The following is a 27584-nucleotide window of genomic DNA, read 5'->3' as shown; positions in this document are numbered from 1 at the left end:
CTTCTTTAGTGTCTGTAGTTTTCCGCGTGGTTTCTCCACATGGACTATTGTGGACTTCTTGCAGCATGCAGCCTCCAACATCCTAGTTGGCAACTCCGGGCTCCTAACACGAGTGGCCCAAGAGAGATGAGCAGAGGCTGCATGGCCTTTTCCAGCCTAGCTTGGAGGCCACAGCATGGCCTTCGAGTGCATTCTGCTTGGGAGGTAGTCACAAGGGCCTGCCCACATTCAAAAGGAAGGAGCATAGACTTTGCCACTTAATAGGGGAGTAGTGAGATTCTAGAAAAGCATGCACAGCAACGAGTGTTGTTATAGCCATTTTTGGAGAAGATAACTTGCCATAGCATACATCCTGCCATTTCCTATGAGCGTTCCTGTAGGCCTTTCATTGTACCTCCAGGTACCCGCTCTGGGTGAAGTGTCTACCCCTCTGATGTGTCCAGAGCTCCAGAAAGTTAGAAATGATTTGAGTTCATCGAGCCCCCTGCTGCTCACCCTCTCCTGCTCAACCCTTATATGCCTCATCACTACTGTTCAATCAGTTCAATCAGTGAATCTCTGCTGCCTCCCTTGAAGCTGCCACACAGAGTCTGGAGGTGCTCAGCCAGTCCATTTTGACACTGTCACCCTGCAGCTATCAGATGACTGCTGGGCTTTTTGAGGTGACCCTCACCCCTTGTTAATTTTATATAAGCCCTTGGTTTATATTTCCTATCATATCATGTCATTTCCAGGTACTTCCAAAATTAGTGAAGATCCTTCCAGTTGTTTTCACAAGATCAAAAAGCAGTCAGACAGCAACTTACTTTCATATGGAGCATAATCAGCTTTTTAGAGGCTCTTTTAAATTTGTGTTCTGTTATGATGATCAGATTTTCTTTCCATAAAAAATAGCGCAAAAAATTTCTGTTCAAATGTAACATTTCGTTTAGGATAATTTTTAAAAATTTTTTATTTAGTTTTCTAAACTGGAATATAATTGCTTTACAGTGTTGTGTTAGTGTCTGCTGTACAACATGAATCAGTTTTATGTATACATACATATATCCCTTCCCTCTCTAGGCTCCCTCCTACTCCTCCAGGATAATTTTTTTAAAGAAACACTTCTGAGATTTTTGTTTACACTAGCAGTCTAATGAGACAATTAGATAACACCTTATTTACATCACAGAACATCCCTCTTAATATGTTAAGTATAATTTTGTGTCTATGGGAATGCTTAGTGGAGATGAAATCAAAACAGACCTATAGATTTACCATAAAATAAATAGACTAAGTTCACTCTTGGAATGTATATACTTTGTTGAGTTTTTTAAATTGCAGAATGCTAATATTTACCACACAAGTAGCCTTAAATTTATTATGTAATAACACCAATAATTCTGAAATGCTTATATAAAAGCCTTCACTTTATTTTAATCAAGATTACAATTGAGATGTTTTCACACTTGGTGCATTTGAAGATTTGATAAGTGAAATATTAGAGTTAGCAGGCAGTGATTTTCTGCTTCTTTTCAATATGATATGAAGAGGTGGACGAATAAATTTGAAAGATTTCAGATTCAGTTAGGATAGATAGTGTTGATCCATGCAGCTCTGTGAGTCGTTAAGTCAGCAGGTGAGCAGCAGTGTTACTATCCTTTGGATGCTCCTTTTCCTGGTTATAACACACAATAGCTATTTCTGTGAACTCTTCAGGTCCGCTCAGTGGGCCAAAGGAAGCATGATTTGGAGGAGATAAACATTGATATTAATCTTCTCTTTTAGGTTTCGATTTTGGTGTGCGTCAGAACGGTGAGCGGGTTAATCACGTCAACCTCCCTCCTTGGGCACGTAACGATCCCCGTCTTTTTATCCTCATCCATCGACAGGCTCTAGAGTCTGACTCTGTGTCCCAGAACATCTGTCAGTGGATTGACTTGGTATTCGGGTATAAACAAAAAGGGAAGGCCTCTGTCCAAGCCATCAATGTTTTTCATCCTGCTGTAAGTGACTCTTTTAAAATTCTGCATTTATATAAGGTAGAACCTGAGTATTTAAAAGTTAGACAGTTTCTTTATAATACTCAAGTTCAAGAGAATAATTGACAAAGACACGGAACTTGTCCAAGATTTTTTCAGGTTTATGTTTCACCTCTTTAAGAATAACTTAGATACTGTCTGTCAGAGATTCCCTAAGACCACTCCCAGGTTGGATGAGGACTTAAGAACTCAGCATACAGTTGTACTTACAGTGAAGGGTACAAAGCAAAAGCAGCAAAGGGAAAAGATACTTGGGGCAGAGCTGGAGGGCACCAGGCACCAGCTTCCAAGAGACTTATCCCAGTGAGTCACAGAGAACTCACTCAGTTCCTCCAGCAACAAACTGACAGAATTAGGGCTGCCGTGCGGGGTTTTTATTGAGGACTGGTCATGTGGGCACCCTCTCATGTCCAGAAGTTCTGGGCCTCGGAAGGAAACCAGGTGTTCAAGATATGCCACATTGTCCAGCTTGGGTGCAGTGAACCACTTTTATCAGGTAAAAAAGGTAGAAACTCTTCTGAAATGCGTGTTCCCAGACAAGGCCAAGGACAGGCCTTCCAGACACACCTTCCCAAGGAGAGCAGTTCAGGCCTGCTGTGTAACTCTTTTCTGCACATCATCCTATATACATGTTCTGTTTTTAAATTGCGTCCCCTTTCCTTATTGTACAAACAATATTTGTGCCTTGTTAGAATAATATCTAAGATACAGACTACAAAAGGAAGAAATTTTAAGATCAACTTTGATATCACCATCTAAAGATAAATATCAAACCACTTTCTTTTTCCTACACATATCACTTCATTTATATAATGATTTTATTTCTGTAATATTATCTTTTAAAAAAGAATTTCATTTATTTATTTATGGCAGTGCTGGGTCTTCGCTGCTGTGCAGGCTTTTCTCTAATCATGGAGAGCGGGGGCTACTCTCCAGTTTCTGTGTGCAGGCTTCTCACTGCCGTGGCTTCTCTGGTTGCAGAGCTCGGGCTCCAGAGTATGCAGGCTTCGGTAGTTGTGGTGCACAGGCTTAGTTGCTCTGCGGCATGTGGGATCTTCCCTGATCAGGGATCAAACCCTTGTCTCCTGCATTGGCAGGCAGATTCTTTAGCACTGAGGCACCAGGGAGACCCCCATTTATATAATAATATTAATGCTACTTATTATTCCAAAATATGGATATCCGGTAATTTATTTAACTAGTCCCGTATTCTTGGATATTTTGTTAGTGTTCTTCTACTAAAAATAATATTCCTCCGATTATTTCTTTATGTACCGCTTTACTTCTTTGACTTAAATTCCCAGAAGTCGAATTGTTACACTTTAATGTACATTTTTCAATGTTGTTAGTCTACATTAAAAAAAAAAAACAAACTATCCTTTTCAGGAAGTTTTATTTTCCCAGGCTCTGGGGATGCAAAGGTGAATAAGATTCACACAGGGAGGGAAGATATATGAATGTCCAGTAAGCAAATGAAAAAAAGCTGGCATCTTTAGTCATCAGGGCTTTCCTGTGGCTCAGCAATAAAGAATCCACCTGCCAATGCAAGAGATGCAGGTTTGAACCCTGGGTCAGGAAGATCCCCTGGAGAAGGAAATAGCAACCCCTTCCAGTATTCTTGCCTGGGAAATCCCATGGACAGAGGAGCCTGGCGGGCTACAGTCCATGGGGTCGCAAAAGAGGCAGACATGACTTAGCATATATATCTTTATATATGCTAAGTCATGTCTTTAGTCATCAGGGAAATGCACATTAGAGCCACAGTGAGTTACCACTTTATATCATTGAGAATGACTCTAAATAAAAGACTAACAATTCCAGGTATTGAATAAATGGAATACTACTCAACAATAAAGAGGAAATATTTTATGCTGACTGAAAGAAACCTGATCCACCCTGTATGAATCCACTCCATTTACCTGAAATTCTAGAACAAGGAAGATTAATCTCCTCGTGGTAGAAATCAGAACAACGGTTGCCTCCAGGGAGTAGGGTATTGACTGCCTAAAGGACATCAGGGAACTTTCTGGGTGATAGAAATGCTCTGTACCTTGATTTTCATGATGGTTCCATCAGATGGTACTTTAAAAATCTGTAGTGTTTTATTGTGTGTAAACTATACCTCTGTAGAAGTATATATGTAAGTTTTAAAGGTTTTAAAGACTGAGGTATAATTTTTAAGCTTCATATTTGGTCTAAAATGTAACTTTAAAAGCAGTTAAGAGCTTCCCTGGTCGTCCAGTGGCTAAGACTCTGCGCTCCCAATGCAGTGGGCCTGGGTTTGATCCCTGGACAGGGAACTAGATCCCATATGCTGCAACTAAGACCCAGCACAGCTAAATAAAAATATAAGCAATTAAGTTCATTTTGTTGTACAGCAGAAACTAACACAACCTTGTAAAGCAATTATACTCCAATACAAATTAAAAGCAATTAAGAATTTGGACATTAACCTTAGTATACTCTGTGCCTATAATACTGGCACAAATTTTCAATTATTCTCATTTAAAATTCACATTAAAAGTATATGCATGCTAAAATATACCATTTAATTCTCATCTTACTAGATTTTTTCATTAATTCTTTGGGACTTTAGAGCTTTATAAACGATAGAGTTGGTACCATTGTTCTAGAAATTTTAAATACATTTTATTTTTTTTGCCACATCCTTGCCCCCTGCATTGGAGGCATGGAGTCCTAACCACTGGCCCACCAGGGATGCCCTGTTTTAGAAATTTAACAAAGCTCAATTCGTGGGACAAAACGAAGTGTAGCATTTAAGTTCACAGTCTCTGAATCCAGGATTGAGTTCACATCCTCATTCTGTGACTCTGCTGCTTGCTGTGTGACCTGCAGTGTCACCTCAACCTCTCTATACTTTTGTGCAGATTTGGAAAATGTGAACAATAATACCAACCTCATAAATAAGAAAATGTATACAGGGTAATGTCTGCCATCCAATTAAATATAAGTGTTAACTTTGTAAAAAGGAATGTAAAAATGCCTTTTGATCTTAATTCATCATTCACTAGTGTATGGGGTTCACTAGAAACTGATACCATAGAAGGTGAAGAAGTACTATTTTAAAGTAAATTTTAAGAGCCTTGGCTATAGGGTTATTCCAATCTCCTTTTGAATTTTTGAGTCTATTAAATTAAACAACCATAAAGAATGAGTCTGCTTAGATAAGCATTTATAACAGGTATTGGAGCCCTTGTGGTGGTGGGAGTGTGGTGGGCAAGGGGAGTAGATGTTGAAGATTATTTAACTTCTAAAGAACCTTTGAAACTTTATTTTGGCATTTATAGAAATGTTATTTGTAGATATGAAAATGGAATTTGCTTCCTGATTAAATACTGAAAGTTAAATCATACAAGCAGGATACACAAACATGACAGGTCTGTACCCAGCTTTAAAAAATGCACCTCACTTTCCGTCTGACTCCAGCACTAAGAACAAAGGTGTAATAACACCCTTTACATTTAAGAGGTTGCAGTTCTCACTGCTACTCTTTCAGATTCTCTTTCAGTTCATTAGAACCTAAATAATACTGTCTTAAGCTACCTGGCAGCATTGTATCTCAGTTCATTTTTGCCTATATCGCTTTGGACAAGTGACTTTTTCAACAATGTAGTATTACACATGAAGTCTTTTTTAAAAGATACATGTACCAACATTAGGTGGGAGAGAGAAAGGACAGTGGCATGGCAAATCCTGAATTTTTACTCCTTTTCTAGGCTGATTACTGCCCTAACCCGCCTTTCTCTTTAGCTTCATGTCCTAAGAAAGGTGACAGCATGGAGGACACCAGTCACATGGAATACTGTGTGCTGGCCTTTCTGCGGTGATTTGGTTAAAGATGGAACATATTGACTGTTTCTCAGCCAGTCTTCTGCCCCTTGCCTGGGAGGTGAAGCTGTCCTTCCTCCTCCACTGACAACCTCACTGAGTTGGCTGGGGGGGCTGAAAGAATATACATCACATTACAGTCTTCTCACTGCCAGGTTCTTGTCAGGTTCAGCAGTATATGTGGAAACCTCAAAAGCAAACACACAGAGAGGGAATCGGAATTAAATGAATCCTCTCCAAGGATGAGTAAAGCATGGTTGTGTTACTCTTGAACTTACAAGATGGAAACCACAAAGACTTTGCTTGGGTTTCAGTGTTACTGGTGTTTAGACTCTTGATTCTTCAACCCAGACAAGAGAAAAGACATAGACATACAAAAATCTAGGTTCCTTACTAATGTCTCTGTGTGTAAGAAAACATATCTCAATAATTGATATTTGTAGACATCTTCAAGATACGGGGGATATTATATGAGTTAGCAACACAAAAGCATCCTGTGACACCAGCCATTGTGTCTTGAGAGGCATCCGACTCTTTCTTTGAGCATATTCACACAAAGAACAAAAGGGCATTTGAATATCACACAATTTCAGGCAGACACAGGTGCTTTGAACTTCGAGTTCTCATTCTTATGAATTGAGAAAGTTGGAGTGGGGCAGGATCCTCTAGTTTTCTTCAGACTCCATGTTGTCATATCCCTGAATTCTGTTATCTCTTTTGATTTTGTGGACCACCTGAAGTGATGTTGACTCAGCTTTCTGACCAATATCTGACAGACAGCCACAGAAAAAATAGATCCACTTACTAATCGCCTGCAGAAGCTATTTTGGATCAACTTAATTGAAAAATTTGTTTATTTTTTAAATCAGTTTTTACTAAAAGACAAGACCAAAGAAAAACCTCATTTTGTTTTTCTTTTTTTTTCAATTTGAGGTATAATTGACATACATTATATTAGTTTCCAGTATACAACATACTGATTCAGTTATTTGTGAAATGATCACCACAATAAGTCTAATTAACATCCACCCCCTACTTAGTTACAAAAATTTTTTTTCTTGTGATGAAGACTTTTAAGATTTACTCTCTTAGTAACTTTTCAAATGTGCAATACAGTGTTGTTAATTGTAGTTATCATGTTGCACATTACATCTCCATGACTTATTTGTTGTGTAACTGGAAATTTGTACCTTGTGGGCCCCTTTAACTCATTTGCCCAACCCCCACCTTTGGTAACTACCAGTCCTATGAGCTTGGTCTTTTGTTTAGATTCCACATATAAATGAAATCGTACTGATTTGTTTGGTATTTTCCTTTGTCTGTCTGACTTATATCACTTAGCATAATGCCTTTAAGTTCCATCCATGTTGTAACAAGATTTCATTCTTTTTTATGACTGAATACTATTTAGTTATATATATTTACCAGATCTTCTTTATCCATTCCATGTATACATGCTTAAGTTGCTTCCATATCTTGGCTATTATAAATAAAGCTGTAATGAACATAGGGGTACATATATCTTTTCAAATTAATGTTGTTTAAATGCCCAGAGGGCTTCCTTTGTGGCTCAGCTGGTAAAGAATCTGCCTGCAGTGCAGGAGACCAGGGTTTGATCCCTGGGTTGGGAAGATCCCCTGGAGAAGGGAAAGGCTACCCACTCCAATATTCTGGCCTGGAGAATTCCATGGACTATATAGTCCGTGGTGTCACAAAGAGTTAGACATGACAGAGCAACTTTCACTTTCACTTTCAAATGCCCAGAAGTAGAAATATTGATCATATGATAGTTCAATTTTTAATTTTTTGAGGCACCTCCATACTGTTTTCCATACTGGCTGCATCAATTTACATTCCCACCAGCAGTGCACAAGGGCTTCCTTTTCTCCACATCCTGCACTTTATATGTTTTGGATATTAACCCTTTATCAGTACATGATTTGTAAACAATTTCTCTCATTCAGTAGGCTGTCTTCAGTTTATTGATGGTTTCCTTTTGCTGTGCAGATAAATGAAGTCTTACATGATATTCTCTTAAATTAGAAATTAATTTTATAAAATTACCTAATTAACACCAGTCAAGATAAATTATTTTTGTTTCATCCATTCAGAAGCATTGATGATTCCTATTCTGATCTCTTTGAGACTATTAATGATTATCACTCTGTTCAAAAACATTTTAAAATCCTTTCCATTTGAAATTTGAGAAAGGAAGTCCTTTCCATTGTCCATTGCCTGGAGAATAAAACAAGTTGTTTTCCCCTTTGGTATTATCACCAAGTCTTGCTTTTTACATTCCTCTCATTCTCTTTTTCTCTTCAGACGTATTTTGGAATGGATGTCTCTGCAGTTGAAGATCCAGTTCAAAGACGAGCACTAGAAACCATGATAAAAACCTACGGCCAGACCCCTCGTCAGCTGTTCCAGTCAGCCCATGCGAGCAGACCTGGCTCCAAGCTCAACATCGAAGGGGAGCTTCCTGCCGCCGTGGGGTTGTTGGTGCAGTTTGCTTTCAGAGAAACCAGAGAACAGGTCAAGGAAATTACCTATCCGGTATGTCATTTGGATTTCAATAGAATTCAGGAAAACACGGCTCAACTCCTGAGAGGTCAGGCCTTCTCCCAAACTTTAGAGGCAGGGAATTGAGTACCATGGTCCCAGCCTGAAGGTGTGCACCAGGCAGTGAATACAGATGCCCGCACTGCTAGTCCTGTGCGTAGAAGATGCTGCATTAGTGATGTGAAGAGAGTGCTCTGGGAGCTCAAGTCAGATTGTGGCCTCCCTGAGGGTTATTACTGGGGAAAGCCTCACCAGGCAGTGACATAACAGGCATCACAAATGGGAGGGTAGGAACCAGTGCAAACATGCCTAGCATGGTCCGGGTTGTCAGCTTCCACCAGAAGTAGTGACCAGAAGTGTAAATGTTTGAGTTCACAATTAAGGGGGAAATATTACATGATTTCTTGGCCCCTCCAGATTGTCATGATAAGAAGTATTGCCTCTTAAAGTAGGAATTAAGTATTAATTTATATTCTGAAATAGAAAAATAAAGCAAGCAAGCCTTAAGAGTAAAATGGATTCTAATCCTCAGCTAAATTTTTCATTATTAAAGCAACTTAAGTGGGAGCCTGTGACTTGTAAAGTGTTAAAGAGGTTTGCAGAAGGGAATCATAGAAAATGAAAAGACAAGGGAAAGAGGTTGTAAGATAAAGCAGAGATCTCAGATTGCAGTCATCTGTGATCCACTTTAAGAGGAAATGGTTTTTACAGACCTTGTTTTGACAACTGTTTCTTATAATAAAGTTACTTAAATACACTGAATGTAGAACACTAAATGTAAACTCTTTATGCTCATAGCTCATATATATCAAATTTGCATGTTAAATGCAAGCAGAAAGATCAAAATGGTAGACAATATTGTTTTGCTGAACCCAGATCACTCATGTTGTTTTCCATAGTTGAAAGCTGTATTTTTTGTTTTATGTTTACTTGTCAGTGTAAGTCATGATTTTGAAGCCTTACAAATCATTTTAGTCATTTTCATTACCAGGGTCATTATTTTTAACTAGAATCTATTATTTTAACATGTCAAAATAATTTAACAGTCCATCCCTGAAAAGTAATAAATACCATTTCATTTGCCACTATACTTATTGCTCATTAGCTAATTAAAGTCAGTGCGTGTGCAGGACCTGAGCAGGATGTCTGTTTGTGATAGGAACAGATACTAAACTCCTCCTTCCCATCTCAGGACTTTCACACTGGCTGTTCCCTCCACCTGGCATGCCCTGTCCCCGGATAGAGCACACATTTCACTCAGGTGTCTGCTTGCCTCAGAGACTCTTTCCCAACCCCTCATCTAACTAGCAACTCTCTTTCTCAGTCCTCTCCCCTTTCTTAGACTTTGTTCATAGCACTTGCACCACCTATGGAAGTACGTGTTCCTCATCTGTCTTGTTTATCACTGTATCTAGTCACCAGAACACATATTTCTATGAGTGATTCTATATTTACTACCATTTTTTAAATGTACTTTTTACTTTTCTTGGTTTTAGAGTCCTTTGTCATGGATAAAAGGCTTGAAATGGGGGGAGTATGTCGGTTCCCCAAGTGCTCCAGTTCCTGTGGTCTGCTTCAGCCAGCCCCATGGAGAAAGATTTGGTTCTCTCCAGGCTCTGCCCACTAGAGCAATCTGTGGTTTGTCCCGAAATTTCTGTCTTCTGATGACATATAGCAAAGAACAAGGTAAAATAAAACATGAAAATCATCCTAGGTCTATGTTTCAAGAGATTTGAATGTTTCCTCTCATCTGTGCTGCTATTTTGTTTCATTTCTGAGTTTTCTGAGTCCTTGGTGAAAATCCAGATTCAAATTTGTGTTCATTTAATGCAAAGTAGGAATTAAAACGTACTACATGAAAAAAATGAGAACTAAAGGCAGTGTCATTTGAAATGAGAGGAAGAATTGAAGGAGACAAGAATAAATAAATGTCTCACGAGATGAAAACATTATCAATTTTATAGAAATATACACTTTGAGGTTCTTGAATCCCAGAATAGACGACTTATTTGACCAACAGTTCTAGTACCTCAGAAGAGACAGTCATGAAAGTAAAACAAAATGAGGAAATCATGATAGCCTTGAAAATAGGTTTTAAAAATACATATGTCTGGAAAGCAATCTTTTTCTCACCTCTCTGCACTGACTCACTAAAAGCAACACATGGGAAAGTGCTGTCAGTAGAGGCCCTCTTGATATTTCTAAATGTCACCTACACACTGGAAAACTAGTGACATTTTCCATTCAAGCAATTCCTCAGCCCTTCCAAATTAATCATTTTATTTGATGTGAAAGAACTCTCCCTACTTCCTAGGCCTGGGCTTTAAGCACTAAATGAATGACTGAGGGCATCCATCTGTGCCTGTCAGGGGTATGCAGACTTGCCTGGAAACCAGAGTGGGGGCCTGACGCCTCTTGGTGTCGGTTCTGTGCGCTGTGCTCCTCTGGTCCTCACAGCCCCGCCCACCACTGGAGCACCACAGTGCAGGGGCCCCAGGACCCGTGCCCCAGCATCAGCCACTTCAAGGAATTTAGCGTGCTGGCTGGACCACAGTTCTTTTAAACTCACTGTCCCTTCTGTCATGAGATGAATGATTGCCTTTATAGTTGCCAGTAATAAAAGAAGCCACATACCATTTTATCAAAGTTTAGTGAACTAAGAGGGTAAGGTAAATCTGTTTAATCATCGTTGCAATATCGGTAGTTTATTCTCACTAGTATGTTGCAGTCAGCTATGAGATGCATCACAAGTAGTTTACTACTAATAACACTTAGAGGATCGAAATGTGTGAATAATTTGCCTTTAAGAAATGAATTAAAATGGATTGAAGTTTATCTCTGTTGATCAGAGAGAAAGGGGCTGGTATTATTACTTAGCATGGTGGGACTTAAATATGTCCAATATAATAGCTAACCTACCTTATTTGTGCCACTACAGTCACAAGCCCTTAATAGTTGTGTTCTTTCAAATTACACTTTATTTCCTCATAGAATGTAAGTGGAATTTGGCAGAATCTAGGTGTGTCCAGGGAAGTGGTATCATACAAGTTATGGCCATGAGCTTGCGTGGCACGGTGCCTGAATTTGCACCCCAGTTCTGCTGCCTAATACCTGTGTATTTTTGTGTAATTTTGAGAAAATTACTTATGCTTCTCGAGTCCTGGCTTTTAATCTATGAAATGGGAGTAATAAAAGGACTTACTTCACAGGGTAATTCACTATAATGATTGATTGAAATAATATAAGGAATGGTTAACACCTGACTCTGGTGTGCTTAATAAATGCTTAAGTGCTTAATAAATAAACGTCCATCAGACTGTAAGCACTCTGGAGCCAGGGACTCTGAGCATTCACTGCTGTACCCAGTGTAGAACCATCCACAGGGGCATTTCCTAGAGGCCTTGAGTGACTAAGAGTGCAGCTAGCAGATGGAAGGTCATGTGTGTCGAGCACTGTTATATTAAATAACAGCCCTCTAGTTACACATGCGGAGAAGGCAATGGCGCCCCACTCCAGTACTCTTGCCTGGAAAATCCCATGGACGGAGGAGCCTGGTGGGCTGCAGTCCATGGGGTCGCTGAGGGTCGGACACGACTGAGGGACTTCACTTTCACTTTTCACTTTCATGCATTGGAGAAGGAAATGGCAACCCACTCCAGTGTTCTTGCCTGGAGAATCCCAGGGACGGGGGAGCCTGGTGGGCTGCCGTCTATGGGGTCACACAGAGTCGGACACGACTGAAATGACTTAGCAAGCAAGCAAGTTACACATGTGTAATACAGTATAGCAACTAAACTGCCATGGTTTAATGGTCTTTAGCTCAGTACAGGCCAATTACTTGAGAACTGACAATGCCTCAAAATTGTCTGAGGTGCTTTTTTTCCAAGTATACTCAGTTGGTCCCATTGGAGACACACCAAATTAGAATCTCTGGGGCTTGAGTCTAAATCTGCACATGCCCCAAAAGTCATTTTCTTGCAAACTCTTATTTAAGATCTACTATTCTAATATGTAAAGAAGAAGTTGATTTTTCTTTTTAAAAAAGATGGTGCATCTTGTGTTGCTGGAATGAGAAACCAGGGACAGTTACTGAGTTCTTACCACATGCCAGGCCTCGTGGTAAAATCTGGGAAGTCCTGAGGCTTATCTAGAGAGGAGCATATATGTAACAAGGCTATCCTAATTTCTGTATTGCAAAACTGATGCCCACATTTGGAATTATACTCAACAAAACAAAAAGAAATCTGTGAACTACATTTTCAATGTGCTCTTGATTCATTCAACAAATATTTATTTGTTTTGTTGCTTTATATTATATTGTGCTACGTTTTATGCTATATATTATGCTGAGTACTCACATTCTATATATTATAGATACAGCTATGTATTAAGCGAGGTACTCACACTCTCCTTAAGGAACTCAAAGCTTCTTAGTTGTACAGGCAGCACCAGCTACCTACAGCTTTTATGCTGCATTAGCCCTAGTCAGTGTGCCAACAAGGCATAGATTATGAGAAACACTGGAAAAGGATGTCAGGATGTCCAGATCTTTATCCCAAAAGGACATAATATTATGTTGAGAGTAGAACAAGAAAAGAACAGAACCTCATTATATGGAGTTCCCCCATACAAAATCCTTGCAGTTGCAGGATTAAATTATTCTTCTCAGGATTGCTTCTGCTCCAACAGTGGTCCCTTTCTAGCATTAGTAGTTCTCCATATTGATTTTTTAGTATGGGGTATCTAGAAAGTTATTTAAACATTATCTAGTTCATATTTATTATTAGAAGAAAAAGCATCACAGAACATAAATAGAGGAAGCTTAATTATCATTGTCTTTTATAAAAATTTCTTAACAGAAATTTTAGTTCTAAGTCAAATAAATCCCTACCAAAATAACACAGGAGAAAAAGAATATAGTTCCAACCTTAGAATTCTATTAGCCTTAAAGAAATGAAACTAACATAAATTGGTCCATCTATGGCTATAAAGATGATTTTGTACTGGAATGACCATGTTCTGCTATGTGAACTTCAGGCCTTACAGGCCAGAATGGTCTTTAACCTGCCATTTCAGTGGGCTGTCCAATGATAACTGATCAGTGGCAACTAATACTTTTATTTCTCTTTCTTGAGGTGTGAGAAGCATGAACAGTACTGACATTCAGTGGTCAGCCATCCTGAGCTGGGGATATGCTGATAACATTTTGAGGTTGAAGAGTAAACAAAGTGAGCCTCCAATAAACTTTATACAAAGTTCACAGCAATATCAGGTAAACATTTTTATGAAGTACTTTATAATAATAATTGAACATAATGCTTTAAAAGGGAGTCAGACTGATGACAGCTAGGCTTTAATATCCTGTAGTTAGTTGAGAAGCTGATGACGCTAGACATATGCCTTGTTTACAGTGCTGACAGCCTTCCTAACTGCTGCTGTACTGACTGTGTCCCCAGAGTTTGTTCTCTACCCCAGCAGTCCCCAGCCTTTTTGGCACCAGGGATTGGCTTTACAGAAGACTCTTGTCCCACAGAGCAGGGAATAGGGGGATGGTTTCAGGATGATTCTCCTAAGGAGCCCACAACCTAGATCCCTTGCATATGTAGTTCACAGTAGCATTTGTGTTCCTATGAGAATCAAGTGCCACTGATCTGACAGGAGGCGGAGCTCAGGCAGTAATATGAGTGATGGGGAGTGGATGTAAATACAGATGAAGCTTCGCTCACTTGCCAGCCACTCACCTGCTTCTGTGTGGCCCGCTTCCTAACAGGCCACGGACTGCTACTGGTCTGTGGCCCAGAAGTGGGGGACCCCTGCTCTCCCCATCTCTTGTTGAGACTGTATCATAATCTCCTACTCAGCATTAGCTCACAGCAGTGTTGGAACAAAATCACAATTGATTTTTTTCTCAGTGTTAATTTGCCTTTTGTTACTATGTCATTTTCAATAACCAGAGCATCATCTACTGTACCTGGCTTTTTTTAAATGGACCGGGAATTCAGGCATCACCGCATGGTAGAAAGAGCCTTGGCCTTACTAAAGCCCTGCCATCCCTGTGATCTGTGTTAGTGTCTAGCTCTGTTACTTACTATGTAGACTTTTGCAAGTAACTTAACCTTTCCCAACTTGAGTTTCTTTCCTCCTGCTTAAAACTGGAGTAGTCATACTCCCACTACTCTCTCATAAGACTGTTGTAAAAATGTCTCCAGTGTTTGTGAAAGTATATTGTAAACTATAAAACACCATACACACCTACACACACACACAACTCTTTCCAGGACTAAATTATATGCTAAACCTTCTCTCTTTGACTGTCTTTCCATGGGAAGTTCTTTTACTGCTTTCTGACTTCCATTACCTACGTACACCTGGTGTCTACTCACACATCCTAACATTTGTCACCATCCCCTGAGCACCTTAGAAATGGAGTCAACGGAAGGCTTCCCAGGAGACATGGGTTCAACCTCTGATCTGGAAAGATCCCCCATGCCTTGGAGCAACTAAGCCCGTGCACCACAACTGCTAAACCTGTGCTCTAGAGCCCAGGAGCTGAAACTGCTGCCGCTCTAGAACCCGGCTCTGCAACAAGAGAAGCCACCACAATGAGAAGTGTGCACCGCAGCTTGAGAGTAGCCCCCTCTGTCCGCAGCTAGAGAAGATCTCGTGCAGCAACAAAGACTCATCACAGCCAGAAATAAATAAAAGTGTTTAAAAGAAAAAGAACAAAGAAATGGAGTCAGCTACTTGTAGGGAATTTTTGGCAGTGAAAAAAAGGAGAGCAATGACTTGTTTGCTTAATCTTCAGTATGCCTGAAAAAAAGGTCACTGCCTTTTGTCATCTGGCTTACTAGTAAACTAACAAAAGTAAGAATAAAGGGCAGTGAAAAACAACCTTATTAGAAGTTTTAGTAAGAATTTCAATACTGCAAAATTATTTCCGTCATGTGAAGTTGGGCACAGAAACATCATTAAAGGTGAAAAAACACTCTCCTCAAGTCCTTTCAGCAAAACAGGATGATCCAGATTTTGAGCAAACGTGGTGTGATAAAGTACTTGGAATCAAATGACTCCCTAGATAAGAATACCATATTTTATTTTGTTCTTGGAATATGTCATTCACTTATTAGTTCTTTAGTTTGAGAAAACTTGTCCAGGATATTATCATACAAAGACCCACACTCTGCTATTTCACTTATCTGATCAATTTCATTATCATCATTACATATTAGGGTCCTGCTCTCTCTTTGCCTCATCTTCTGATTGATCTCTTAACTGTGAAACATATTCCTGTAAATTTTCTTCTCTTTTCTGTTATCACTGGAAAATGAAAAATTCTGAATTCCCAACTGTGTTCAATGACAACTGAAAGAAACGGTGTCCCTGGTCGTCTTTTATACTTTCTCAAAAGATGACAGCATTCCTTCGACAACGCAATAAGAGAACCAAAACATGACAGTTTATATCACATTTTATAGCTTTTAGACATCTCAAAGTTACATAATACTCTATTACTGTGTCTTGCACCATTCTAATCATTTCAAGTAAAATATTTATCTTAATTTTGTGAGCATATATTTTTAAAATAAATGTCAGAAAAGTAGAAGCATTTCTCATGCTTTCTAAGCATGTTCATCTTTGACTTGTCCTTCTCTTAGGTGACTAGTTGTGCTTGGGTCCCTGACAGCTGCCAGCTGTTCACTGGGAGCAAGTGTGGTGTCATCACAGCTTACTCAAACAGGTTCACAAGCGGCACGGTAGGTCCTGGGCACATTTGTGGGATTTTCACGTCAGTGAGGGGAAGAAACCCTTTATAAAGTATAACTTATTTAGTGTAAGAGCAACTTACATTTTTTGTACTTTAATCTCTTCTTCACAGATCTAATAATGTAAAAGGTCAATATCTAACTCTATTTTAGCTTTATTAGGATCATAGAAGAATTTTTTAAATAACTGTATACGGTCAGAGACAGAAAGTATTTTGAGTTATGCTCTGCTTTTTCGTGACATTTTGATGCTTCCCGCTGTTCTCAGTATCGACCTGAATGCTTAGAGAGTATCCCACAAGATTCTGTAAAATTTAGAACTGCAGAATGCCTAATACACTCTGAGTGAATTAAATGACAGAAAAATCCAAGTAGCCAGTCTCTATTCTCCCACTTACTGGAAGAAATTTTTCAGCCATTCACTGAATCTTTTAAGATTTGTGAGTTAAATTATTGAAACAGTCTACAAAGGAAGACATTATGCCATACTTCTCTTAATTTACTCTCATTTCTTTATTGAATCAGCTGTCTGTGGTGCCGTTGAAGAGTAGTGGCAAATTTAGAGTGATAACTCAGTGATAACCATTCTGTTCTAGAACATTCTGTGTGCCTTTTTTAATTACAGTTTTCTCCATTATTTTATAAAACATGTTCTACTGGGTGAAACCTGTTTTCCTAGCATAGGGTGACACTAGGTTCCTTACTTTTCTGAGCAAGTTTATTCAGTTTTAAACCCTTGTTAAGGTTCTTTTCCACCTTCCTTAGGGTATAAATGTGACCATAATATTGTTTCTGTCTCTTAGTCTAAGGAGTCATTAAAATGCTTGAAGCAAAAGTGATATGATCCAATCAGCATTTTAAGACTATCACTGTAGAGCCTGCAAGGAAAAACGCTTACAGGGCCATGAGACTGGAAGGAAGGGTACCAGTTAAAAGGTGCTGTGGTGATGCAGGCAGCTGTCCTGAGGACTCTGTAGCAGGAGGTGGGCTCCTACAGATTATTGCAGAACAGCAGGGTGTGTGCTCTAAGACTGACACACAGGGTGAGAGAGCCAGAAGTGGGCCAACCAGGTGTCAGGGAGCCTGAAAAACTACACTTGCGCTGGATCTTAAAGGATCATTTTACTAAGTGGAGAAAAGAGGAAAGAGTATTTCATCAGAGTACACTAACCGCTTGGAATTAAAGGCATGGTAGTTTGGGAGTGGCAGATACTTTGTCTGTAGTTCAGAGTAGAACTGAGAGAGGTGAGGGTCTTATACACAGGCCTGAGCAGAGGGGTGGGCCTTCACTTTTGGAATGTCTCATTTTCTTTTTACTCCCCAAGGCCTAAATCAGATGTCAGTTTTCTAACGTCTCTGATATTTACTGCTGACGTTGCCTTTCCGCTTCTGAGCACACCTTTTTCCTTTTTCCTACACATACATTCTGATCTCTGCTGCAGAGTAGTCCTCTGCTTGTGTGCTCAGATCATTTGTTCCTTGTCATCCAAAAACTATCTTTCATCTTTTATTTCCTCTTTTCCCAAAACTTTGAACAGTCTTGTTCTAAGTTTTCCTTATTTCCATTCTCCCTACAATTTAAATTTTTAATTGTACACTAACACAGTATGCAGTATTGGTTTTTTTTTTAAAAAAGGATTAAGTTGTCAATATAGGAGTAATTGTACACAGCATAGCTCTGAAGCAGCAGATGAAAGGTGTAGCTGTTATCATTTGAATACAGCAAGACGTGTGCTTCTGTTAGTTTGAAGTTATTGTAGGCTTGTGAAGTCTTATGTTGCATACCTTTCCTCAGTTCTACCCTTTGCTGAAAGTTGATTTTTCAGCTTATATATAAGGGTTTTCTTTTTCTCCTAATAGGTAGTCAAGTCATGAGATAAACAGTTACTATTTAAACCATGTCCAAAAGTGTATCTTAGCTGTGTGATTTTATCATTGGTTGATCTAAGGGAAGGTTACCTGGGATTTTGTGGGTGTTGTCGCTTTTTCTTGGGCACCATCTCATCATGTTGGGGTCCCTGAAGTTGCAGGTGTGACCCTGTGCCTGTGAGGTTGGCAGGAAGCACCTCATGTTCACTAGTTTCCGCTGCCCAAACCCACTGAATGCCATGGTTCTAAAAGTATTTGTGTTCTTGTTTGTGTTGCCCTTGACACAGCAAAAGACAGGCTCCCAAGTGCCATGTATGCTATAACTAAAATAATTGTTGCTTGAAAATATTTTCAAGGGAATCTTATGAAATACTTTCCTAAGCTAGTGAAGCTAGGAAAGTTGATTGGTTATAGGGAACTGTTATCTATAAGCCCTTTTTATATTAGAGAAGAAGGTCTTCAAAGGTGATAACTGATCCTAAAATAACTGATCTTGAGTCGTTTTTCACTAATTAATGTGCCCACGTCATCTTTATATAAGTGAACACCTGTATTTCTATTCTCTAAATTGATGGCAGGGAGAATAAATATACAATTTATCCAAGGTAGTATCAAACAATTCAAGAACATTTTCTGAAGAAGTACGCAAGCAGAAGATTTCTGTTCTACCCATGGAAATTATTTTCTGATCCCTCGGGGAATCATCTAGTAACACTGACTCTTAGAATCATTTTAAAGTGCAAAATCTAAAATTTCAACAACCACTATAGGGTACCTATTTTCTGTTTACCCCATAAATATTATTCATAGTCATGAAGTAAAAAAAATACACATACATATGTATATATATTTTAACAAGCAAGGAGGGAGCTCTAGACTTGAGTTAGATATTCTTGGATTATCTGTCAGTCCTAGAATATTGACACTGACCTTGAGACAGCCCCTTATCAGTTCAGTTCAGTCGCTCAGTCATGTCCGACTCTTTGCGACCCCATGAACCGCAGCACGCCAGGCCTCCTGTCCATCACCAACTCCCGGAGTTCACTGACTCACGTCCATCAAGTCAGTGATGCCATCCAGCCATCTCATCCTCTGTCATCCCCTTCTCCTCCTGCCCCCAATCCCTCCCAGCATCAGAGTCTTTTCCAATGAGTCAACATTTCGCATGAGGTGGCCCAAGTACTGGAGTTTCAGCTTTAGCATCATTCCTTCCAAAGAAATCCCAGGGCTCATCTCCTTCAGAATGGACTGGTTGGATCTCCTTGCAGTCCAAGGGACTCTCAAGAGTCTTCTCCAACACCACAGTTCAAAGGCATCAATTCTTCAGCGCTCAGCCTTCTTCACAGTCCAATTCTCACATCCATACATGACCACTGGAAAAACCATAGCCTTGACTAGACGAACCTTTGTTGGCAAAGTAATGTTTCTGCTTTTCAATATGCTATCTAGGTTGGTCATAACTTTCCTTCCAAGGAGTAAGCGTCTTTTAATTTCATGGCTGCAGTCACCATCTGCAGTGATTTTGGAGCCCAACAAAATAAGGTCTGACACTGTTTCCACTGTTTCCCCATCTATTTCCCATGAAGTGATGGTAGAAAAAAGTAACAAGGCACACAGCAAAATCGGGGGGCAGCAGGGGAGAGGGTCCCAAGGAGGTTCTTGTCCAAAAGGCTGGTCCCTGAGAGTGAGGATGAGTCAGATGGGACCAACTCTTGCCTGAATATACAGCCTAGATTGGAATTCCCTGGGCTGTCCAGGATCCTTGAGACTAAACTTTGGATAAGGCGTCCCTAGACTGGCATGGTGATCCAGGTCATCCAGGAGAAACGAGGAAGGTGCTTGCATTCTATTCCACTAATAGAGGAATCCCTACAAATAATTTTCTAATGTAGTAACAAATATACAAAACCAAGCACACAAATTTACAGATAAAAAATGAATTTGTGAAAAAGTTAAGCTTAAAAAAAAAAAGTTAAGCTTATTAATAGTTATAATAAGAGAAATGCAATTAAAAGCAACCTTGATTGCCATTTAAAACTTGGGAAATTTTCAAAGATTTAGAATGACTGCTGAGACACAAATGCAAGCAGAGAAGGAAAGGGCTCAAGCCTTTCTGAACAGTCAATTCTTCAGTCCCAGGCACCCTGAAGCATGGTCTGCAAGGGTGCTGGCACATCCCTGTGGCCCCACAGACTCCTGGCCCTGTGGGGAGGTCCCAGAGGCGAAGCAGAAGGGGCCCAGACCCAGGACTCATGGCCTTGTTCAGAGCCATCTTGTTGCTGTGATTGTGTTCAGTTGAAGGCCACATGCCCTAGCTAGACAGAAGCCACTGCCACACAACTTAGGCCAGTGGTTCCAAGGAAGACTGGTATTGCCTGGTCATCTGAGTCTTTAGGTAAAAAATATGTATTTTTATGTGAATAAGACACTGGACTATGGAGCACTTAAAATCGATGAACTGCAGCTAATAAAGTCAACACAGGTATGTTTTAAAAACAATGGTGATCAAAAAAGGCAAAATAGATCGGATGCCTAAAGAACAATAAATACCATATTTATAAAGTTTATTGACATGAAACCCAGTATGTTGTTTATTGTTATAGTAGTATATAGTAGAACATAAATTCTAAATACACAGGAAACAAATGCAAAATTCAGGATAATAATAACTTCTGAGAAGGGAGAGGAAATAAGATGTAAAACAGTACACACACTAGGTAATATTTAATGTTTTCTGTATTAAGCTGATATTATAAAATGTTAGGATTAGTTTAACTGAGTGGTCAGTATTCAGATTTTCATTGTACTTATACTTTCTACTTCTCTATTTTCTTTGAAATGTTGAAATACTTTATGACAATATAAACCTAGTATAAAACAAAAGTTATACCCTGTGGACATCTGGCATCTGTGAACCATGTGGACCTTGGAACACGAGTTTGCAAGCTTTGATTTTGAAAATGAACCCACAACTATTGATGAGTAATACATCGCCATCGGTAGCATCAGGAGTCAGTGCAAAGCCTTTGCGAGTACACTATCAGTGCTGTAAAATTAGTGATACTCACTGATCCACTGTGAGGATTCTGGAGATTTATTCTAAAGGAGTGATACAGAGGAGGGACAAAACTTATGTACATACATTTTAGAATTATGAAATAAATAATAAAATTTATTTATTTATGGCATTTAACATTTTGAAAACATTGGAAACAATTTTAAATATCTGTCAATAAAGGATGTTCAAGTAAATTATGGTATACTAACTGTATAGAATATCATAACACTTAAAAATCATTTTGAATACACTATCAAAAATGAGAAATGCTTATGGGAGAATGTATAAAATATGAAATAGAGAACTATTTATATGGATATAATCATAACTATTAAAGTACATGTATATTTGGCCAGACTGGAAAAGCTTATCAGTTGATGAGATTACAGTCAATTAAAATTTTTTTTAATGTTTAACTAGTTCTACTCTTTAGAAAAAGTTGAACTAGGTTGAAAAAAAATTGTTTGAGACGAATGTTTGAGTCACTTGGGTTTTTTTGTTTTTGAGATAACAGTACTAGAATACCTTTTGTCATGGCTTTTATCTTATACTTATTTTTTAAATTTTAGCCTTCAGAGATAGAAATGGAGTCTCAGATACATCTGTATGGGCACACAGAAGAGATAAGCAGTTTATTTGTCTGCAAACCGTATAGTATAATGATAAGTGTGAGCAGAGACGGAACCTGCATCATATGGGATTTAAACAGGTACAGAAGATTTCCAGCTCTAAAATAGCTGTTTTTAATGTTTCAGTTCTTACTGTGAGAAACAGATGCACTAAAATAATCTTTACATTATAATAACTTTAAGCATGAAATACAGACTTTACCTTTGTAATCTTATTGAATTAAGTGATCAGTTAGGAATAGAGTCAGGAATCCCTTATAAATAGTAGGTACCTAAACTGACCAAAAGAATTATATAAATAAAAGAATGTAATTATATTTAATGTTCATATGCAAATTCATGTCTTTGGTCTTTCAGATTATGCTATGTACAAAGTCTAGCAGGACACAAAAGCCCAGTCACAGCCGTCTCTGCCAGTGAGACTACCGGTGACATTGCTACGGTGTGTGACTCAGGTGAGTTGGCCCCAAACCCAAAGCAGAGTGGTTGTACTAATGTGTGCTCAGCCAGCTGGTTACATCATAGGTTAAACCATCACATTACGTTCCTCTGGTCCCTGCCAGACCTGAATACTTAGGGAATAGCATGTATGTGTATTCAGTTCAGTTCAGTTGCTCAGTCGTGTCTGACTCTTGCGACCCCATGGACAGCAGCATGCAAGGCTTCCCTGTCCATCACCAACTCCCGGAACTTACTCAAAGTTATGTGCATCAAGTCGGTGGTGCCATCCAACCATCTAATCCTCTGTCATATGTGTATTAAAATACAATAAAGTCGAAGACTGAGTCCATCAATTTAGCCATGTGCTGTGCTTAGTTGCTCAGTCGTGTCCGACTCTTTGCGACCCCATGGACTGTAGGCGGCCAGGCTTCTCTATGGGGATTCTCCAGGTGAGAACACTGGAGTGGGTTGCCATACCCTCCTCCAGGGCATCAGCAGAGGATCAGCTTTGTATTGTGTGTGTCTTCTAGTTCCTGCAAGACAGTATTACAGAATAACAATGGAGGTACAATGTGCCCCAAATTTGCATGAGAAAGATCATCTAATCAAAGGTCTGGCTTTTAGTTTTATTTTCATGTATATGTATTACAAAACTTGATACATCCAGTAGGTAAGAACAGTTGGCAAGCTCATAAGTTTTCTGTTTGCATTTCCATTAATTGAAAGGAGTCTTCAAAAAACTGTTTCTTTTTGTCCACTGAGTACAGGTATCTTTGACACATCTGCAGTGGGTGGTGTTTTATCCTTTGCTTGCGTTTTTTTATATTGTTTTTTCCTGACACCAAATGTGTGGTCTTTCCAGACACTAAACTGTTCTCCGGTTCTGTGACACCAAATGGGTGTCCAACGGTGCAATTCAATTCTGGCACTAACTAGTTGAAGTTGGCAAACTTGGGAGTCTCAAGGCCCCCACCAGTTTCGATGATTCTCTCTGACAACTCACAAAACTCAATAAAACACTGTACTTACTACTGTAGTTCATTACAAAGTGAACAGCCACAAGAAAAGGTCCAGAGGTCTCTTCCTGTGGAATCAGAAGGCACCATCCTCCTGGCCCATGACTGTGCTCATCAGTCTCCCCCGCTGTTGTTTAGGGGTGTTTTTGAAGTTCCATTATGTAGGCCTGGTATATTCAGTCATTGGCCATTAGGAACTGACCTCCGCCTCTAGCGCCTCTCCCCTCGGCAGAGGTGGGAGGTGCTGTAAGGGCAGTTTCTCTGCTGGCCAGCCCCTACCTGAAGCTGTCTAGGACCTCCCCAGGAGTCATCTCCCTAACATACAAAAGACAGTAAATTAACAAGAGTTTAGGAGCTCTATGCCAGGGTCATGGGTCAAAGTTCAGAGTTCTTTTTTTTTTTTTTACCATACCACACTCATCATTCTTATATTCAAGAAAAGTAATGTCTCCAGTCATGCTTCAAGATTTCAGATGTGAAGTATTAATATTTGCCAGGCTTTAGCCTCCAGTTATAATGAATGTCATGTACACATTCTTATTCCCCAGTCAGCATAACTAAAGAGAAAGATCTTAAATAGTTGACTTTGGTAATAAAAGTGTGCACAGATGATTGATGACTTTGCTAACTGTTCTTCCTTGATTTGTACATTAGAGGCTTTTAGTGAGTCACACACATCAAGAGGGAATCTGGGGGGGTGAAATATAGTGATGACTTATCTAGAGTTCTCTACTTTCTTGTTTTGGCAACATTTGGAAGTTGGAACTGATCCTGAGGGAGCTGAATTTTGTAAAGTTAATTACTTTCCAGCTGCCAGTAGTGATTTATATCTGTGATATTATATCAGCTATCATATGGGAACAAGAAACCAAATTACTTTTGCTTATTTTACCAACTCACTAGCAGGGTATTCACGTGTCCGCAGGCAGTACGCACAGTGTAGTAGAGTAATGGGTAGAACTTTCTTCCCACTTTGAACAGAAAGGCCTTCTCAACTTGTTTGAGGCCTCGCAGTACATATACAGGAGGAGGCATAAAGAGCATTTGGTCGAGAGCATGATAAAAGTAATGACTTTTTAGAAGAGGACAAATTTATGTTTAGTGACCTGAACTACATTTCATTCTCCTATTCTTATACTCCAGGAAGGGAAGAAAGTTAACCAGATTTAACCCATCAAAAAATCTTGACTCTTTAGTGAGAACCATCCAAGTAACTTTAAAATCAAAATTTAAGATAAATATATATGTATGTGTATGTATATAATATATAATATGTATATGTGTGTGTATACACATATATAATCTCAAAATTTTCTGTATTGAGGCTAAAGACACACTGGCAAACTCATTCTTTCCTTATCCTGATTTCCCATGGCTTATTATGGGATGTGGTTTTTATAGTGATAAGATATAAAATTTATTAAACTATGTAAATATTATAGTAGACGGTTTCTGTACTTTTAAAAATCATTCTGCCACTATATCAAAAATACATGCATTTCAACTAGAGTTCATAGCCTTCTCCTATTGCCAGTGGTACTATAAAGTTAATATAATATTCTAAAATTCAGAGTAGCAGGTGGTTCTCCTACCCCCTCAGTTACTTGACTGAACATAACATTTTCAAGATTTATCCATGTTGTTGTCAGAACTTCATCACTTTTTATGGCTGAATAAAAATGAATTCCATTGTTTAGAGATACACCACCTTTTGTTTATCCATTCACCTCTTGATGAACATCTGGGTTGTTCCCACCTTTTGGCTGTTGTGAATAATACTGCAACACACTAGGCATTTTGGTTTGTGGTATTTGATGGTCTTTAGCATTTCTATAGTTGAGAAGTATTTCTAATACTTCTTTCTTTGCTATAAAATATGAAATCTTTTCACTGCCTTAATAAAGGAGAGAAATAAATTCTCTACTTTTATGTTAGTTCTAATGGAGAGATAAAGTGTGATAACACATACTATGTCATCCCAACTTTATCATTCCTCTTAACCTTTCTCTTTATCAGTATGAGAACATTTCTCCAGAAAGGCTGGACACATCACCATAAGGCCCCAGACCGCCAGCCCCAGTTTATTGAGGATGGCTAGCAATTACTGCCTCCTCCATCGCCTGGAAAACTACAAAAAGTTGATTACTCCTGGTCTTTGAAAAGAAAAAATTCATTTAATAAGACATTGATTTATAAGATTCACTCTTGGACATTCTGAAGAATTAGCTTTCTTTTTAAGATTTAGTTTTTAATTCAACTTTGACTGTAACTTATTTCTTTTTCAGAAGTCCCATAACTCACTTCTTAAAGATACTGTAGTTTCACAGGATATTTTCTTCTCTTTTTGGAGGTTGTTTAGCTTTATAGGTACTTTCAGAATTAGATTTGGCAGTTTGTATGCTAAGATATTATGACTACAAAGAAATTCATGGTTAATTTACATTGTTGCTCTACCTTGTAGGTTAAGTTTTTAATTTTTTTCACTAGTCATCATCTCTAGATAAATAGGCCAACTCCGTGTGCCTTATGTAGTAGTTTCACTTATACACTCTTCAGTCACGAGTTGCCTATGAACTTCATCAGACAGACAAGCGAGGCCCTCAGGGATTCCCCTCTGGGGCCCAGTGTGGGGGGCTCTGCAACATCCACACCCTGGTGACCTGTGGGGTTCTGTGGTGTTTTAGCTGGTGGAGGCAGTGACCTCAGACTCTGGACAGTGAATGGGGACCTCGTTGGACACGTACACTGCAGAGAGATCATTTGTTCCGTGGCTTTCTCTAACCAGCCTGAGGGAATATCTATCAATGTGATTGCTGGGGGATTAGAAAATGGAATTGTAAGGTAAGATGAGTTTGATTTCTTTGTGTCCTTTTGCTCATAAGGACATAGAAGTTTCAAAAAATATTTTTTACTATCTAAACATAATAATATTTAATATTTAGAGATTTAAAATCACCTTAGGATATAGGTTCTTCTGGTGTTTCTGTTTTATTTCTAAATAATAATTTGTACATTCTTGAAATTTTATATTGTTTAACTATAAAAGGTGCAGTTCAGTTCAGTTGCTCAGTCGTGTCCGACTCTTTGCAACCCCATGGACTGCAGCACGCCAGGCTTCCCTGTCCATCACCAACTCCTGGAGCTTACTCAGACTCATATCCATCGTGTAGGTGATGCCATCCAACTATCTCATGTGCTGTCATTCCTTTCTCCTCCCACCTTCAGTCTTTGCCAGCATCAGGGTCTTTTCCAAAGTGTCAGTTCTTCACATCAGGTGACCGAAGTATTGGAGCTTCAGCTTCAGCATCAGTCCTTCCAGTGACTATTCAGGACTGATTTCTTTTACGACTGACTGGTTTGATCTCCATGGAGTCCAAGGGACTCTCAAGAGTCTTCTCTAATATCACAGTTCAAAAGCATCAGTTCTTCAGCACTCAGCTTTCTTTATGGTCCAACTCTGATATCCATACGTGACTACTGGAAAAACCATAGCTTTGACGAGATGGACCTTTGTTGGCAAAGTAACGTCTTTGGTTTTTAAAACGCTGTCTAGGTTTGTCATAGCTTTTCTTCCAAGGAGCAAGGATCTTTCAATTTCATGGCTGCAGTCACCATTTGCAGTGATTTTGGAGCCCAAGAAAATAAAGTCTGTCACTGTTCCATTGTTTCCTCATCTATTTGCCATGAAGTGATAGGACTGAATGCCATGATCTTCATTTTTTAATTGTTGAGATTAACAATATGAAAATACACAAAGTATTCTTAATCCCATACCCACCTGAGCAAACTGCCCAGAATTAACCACATTAATCGTTTATTGTGTTTCCTTACCAGAGGATTTTTAACAAATAGACACGTCGGTTAAATTTTTAGTAAAGGAAACTTGAGTTTGTGTAATTAGATGATGACTTTTTTCTTCCTCCAGGTTATGGAGTACTTGGGACTTAAAGCCTGTGCGGGAAATTACGTTTCCTAAATCAAATAAGCCTATTGTAAGGTAAACCTCCCCCACCCCTCCCCGCTTCATACTGTACTCTGTGACTGTTTCTGTTGGGGAGATGGTAAAGCACACAGAAGTAAAGAGGAACGTAAGGAGGATCCTTATAAACAACTGGCCATTTATCGAACACCAGGATGTCCGGGACCCCATGGCAGAAGGAGGCAAAGCATTTGTGTTCATGGAGCTTAAAATCTGGATCAGGAGTTCAGAGCCTCACAGAAGGGCATGCTGGGATCATGCCTGGGAAGGCCTCTTGAACTGTAGAAATTATATATTTTTTCCTTTCATTATTGAAAATACCATTATGGTGACTGATAGCTACAGGAGTGTGCTAGACAAGACTGATAAACAACCTCTTACCCTCTGCTCCATTAACAAA

The 27584-nt window shown here is 39.1% G+C and overlaps 1 protein-coding gene across 4 annotated transcripts in view; it reads left to right on the top strand.

Annotated features, from left to right (window-relative positions):
* The window catches only part of LYST (lysosomal trafficking regulator), a 176246-nt gene that overhangs the window by 146113 nt on the left and 2549 nt on the right, over positions 1-27584 (top strand). For all 4 annotated transcript variants that reach the window (XM_027530926.1, XM_027530925.1, XM_027530923.1 and 1 more), the window contains 9 exons: positions 1768-1985; positions 8193-8423; positions 9926-10115; positions 13565-13701; positions 16085-16183; positions 21689-21828; positions 22106-22203; positions 25890-26046; positions 27131-27202. In XM_027530926.1, coding sequence (XP_027386727.1) covers positions 1768-1985; positions 8193-8423; positions 9926-10115; positions 13565-13701; positions 16085-16183; positions 21689-21828; positions 22106-22203; positions 25890-26046; positions 27131-27202 — 1342 coding nt within the window. The remainder of the gene's footprint in view (positions 1-1767; positions 1986-8192; positions 8424-9925; positions 10116-13564; positions 13702-16084; positions 16184-21688; positions 21829-22105; positions 22204-25889; positions 26047-27130; positions 27203-27584) is intronic.

This window comes from Bos indicus x Bos taurus, chromosome 28 (assembly GCF_003369695.1).
Source record: "Bos indicus x Bos taurus breed Angus x Brahman F1 hybrid chromosome 28, Bos_hybrid_MaternalHap_v2.0, whole genome shotgun sequence".
NCBI classification, from domain to species: domain Eukaryota; kingdom Metazoa; phylum Chordata; class Mammalia; order Artiodactyla; family Bovidae; genus Bos; species Bos indicus x Bos taurus.
The sequence above is the reverse complement of the archived record's forward strand: the minus strand, read 5'-3'. Positions and strand labels throughout refer to the sequence as shown.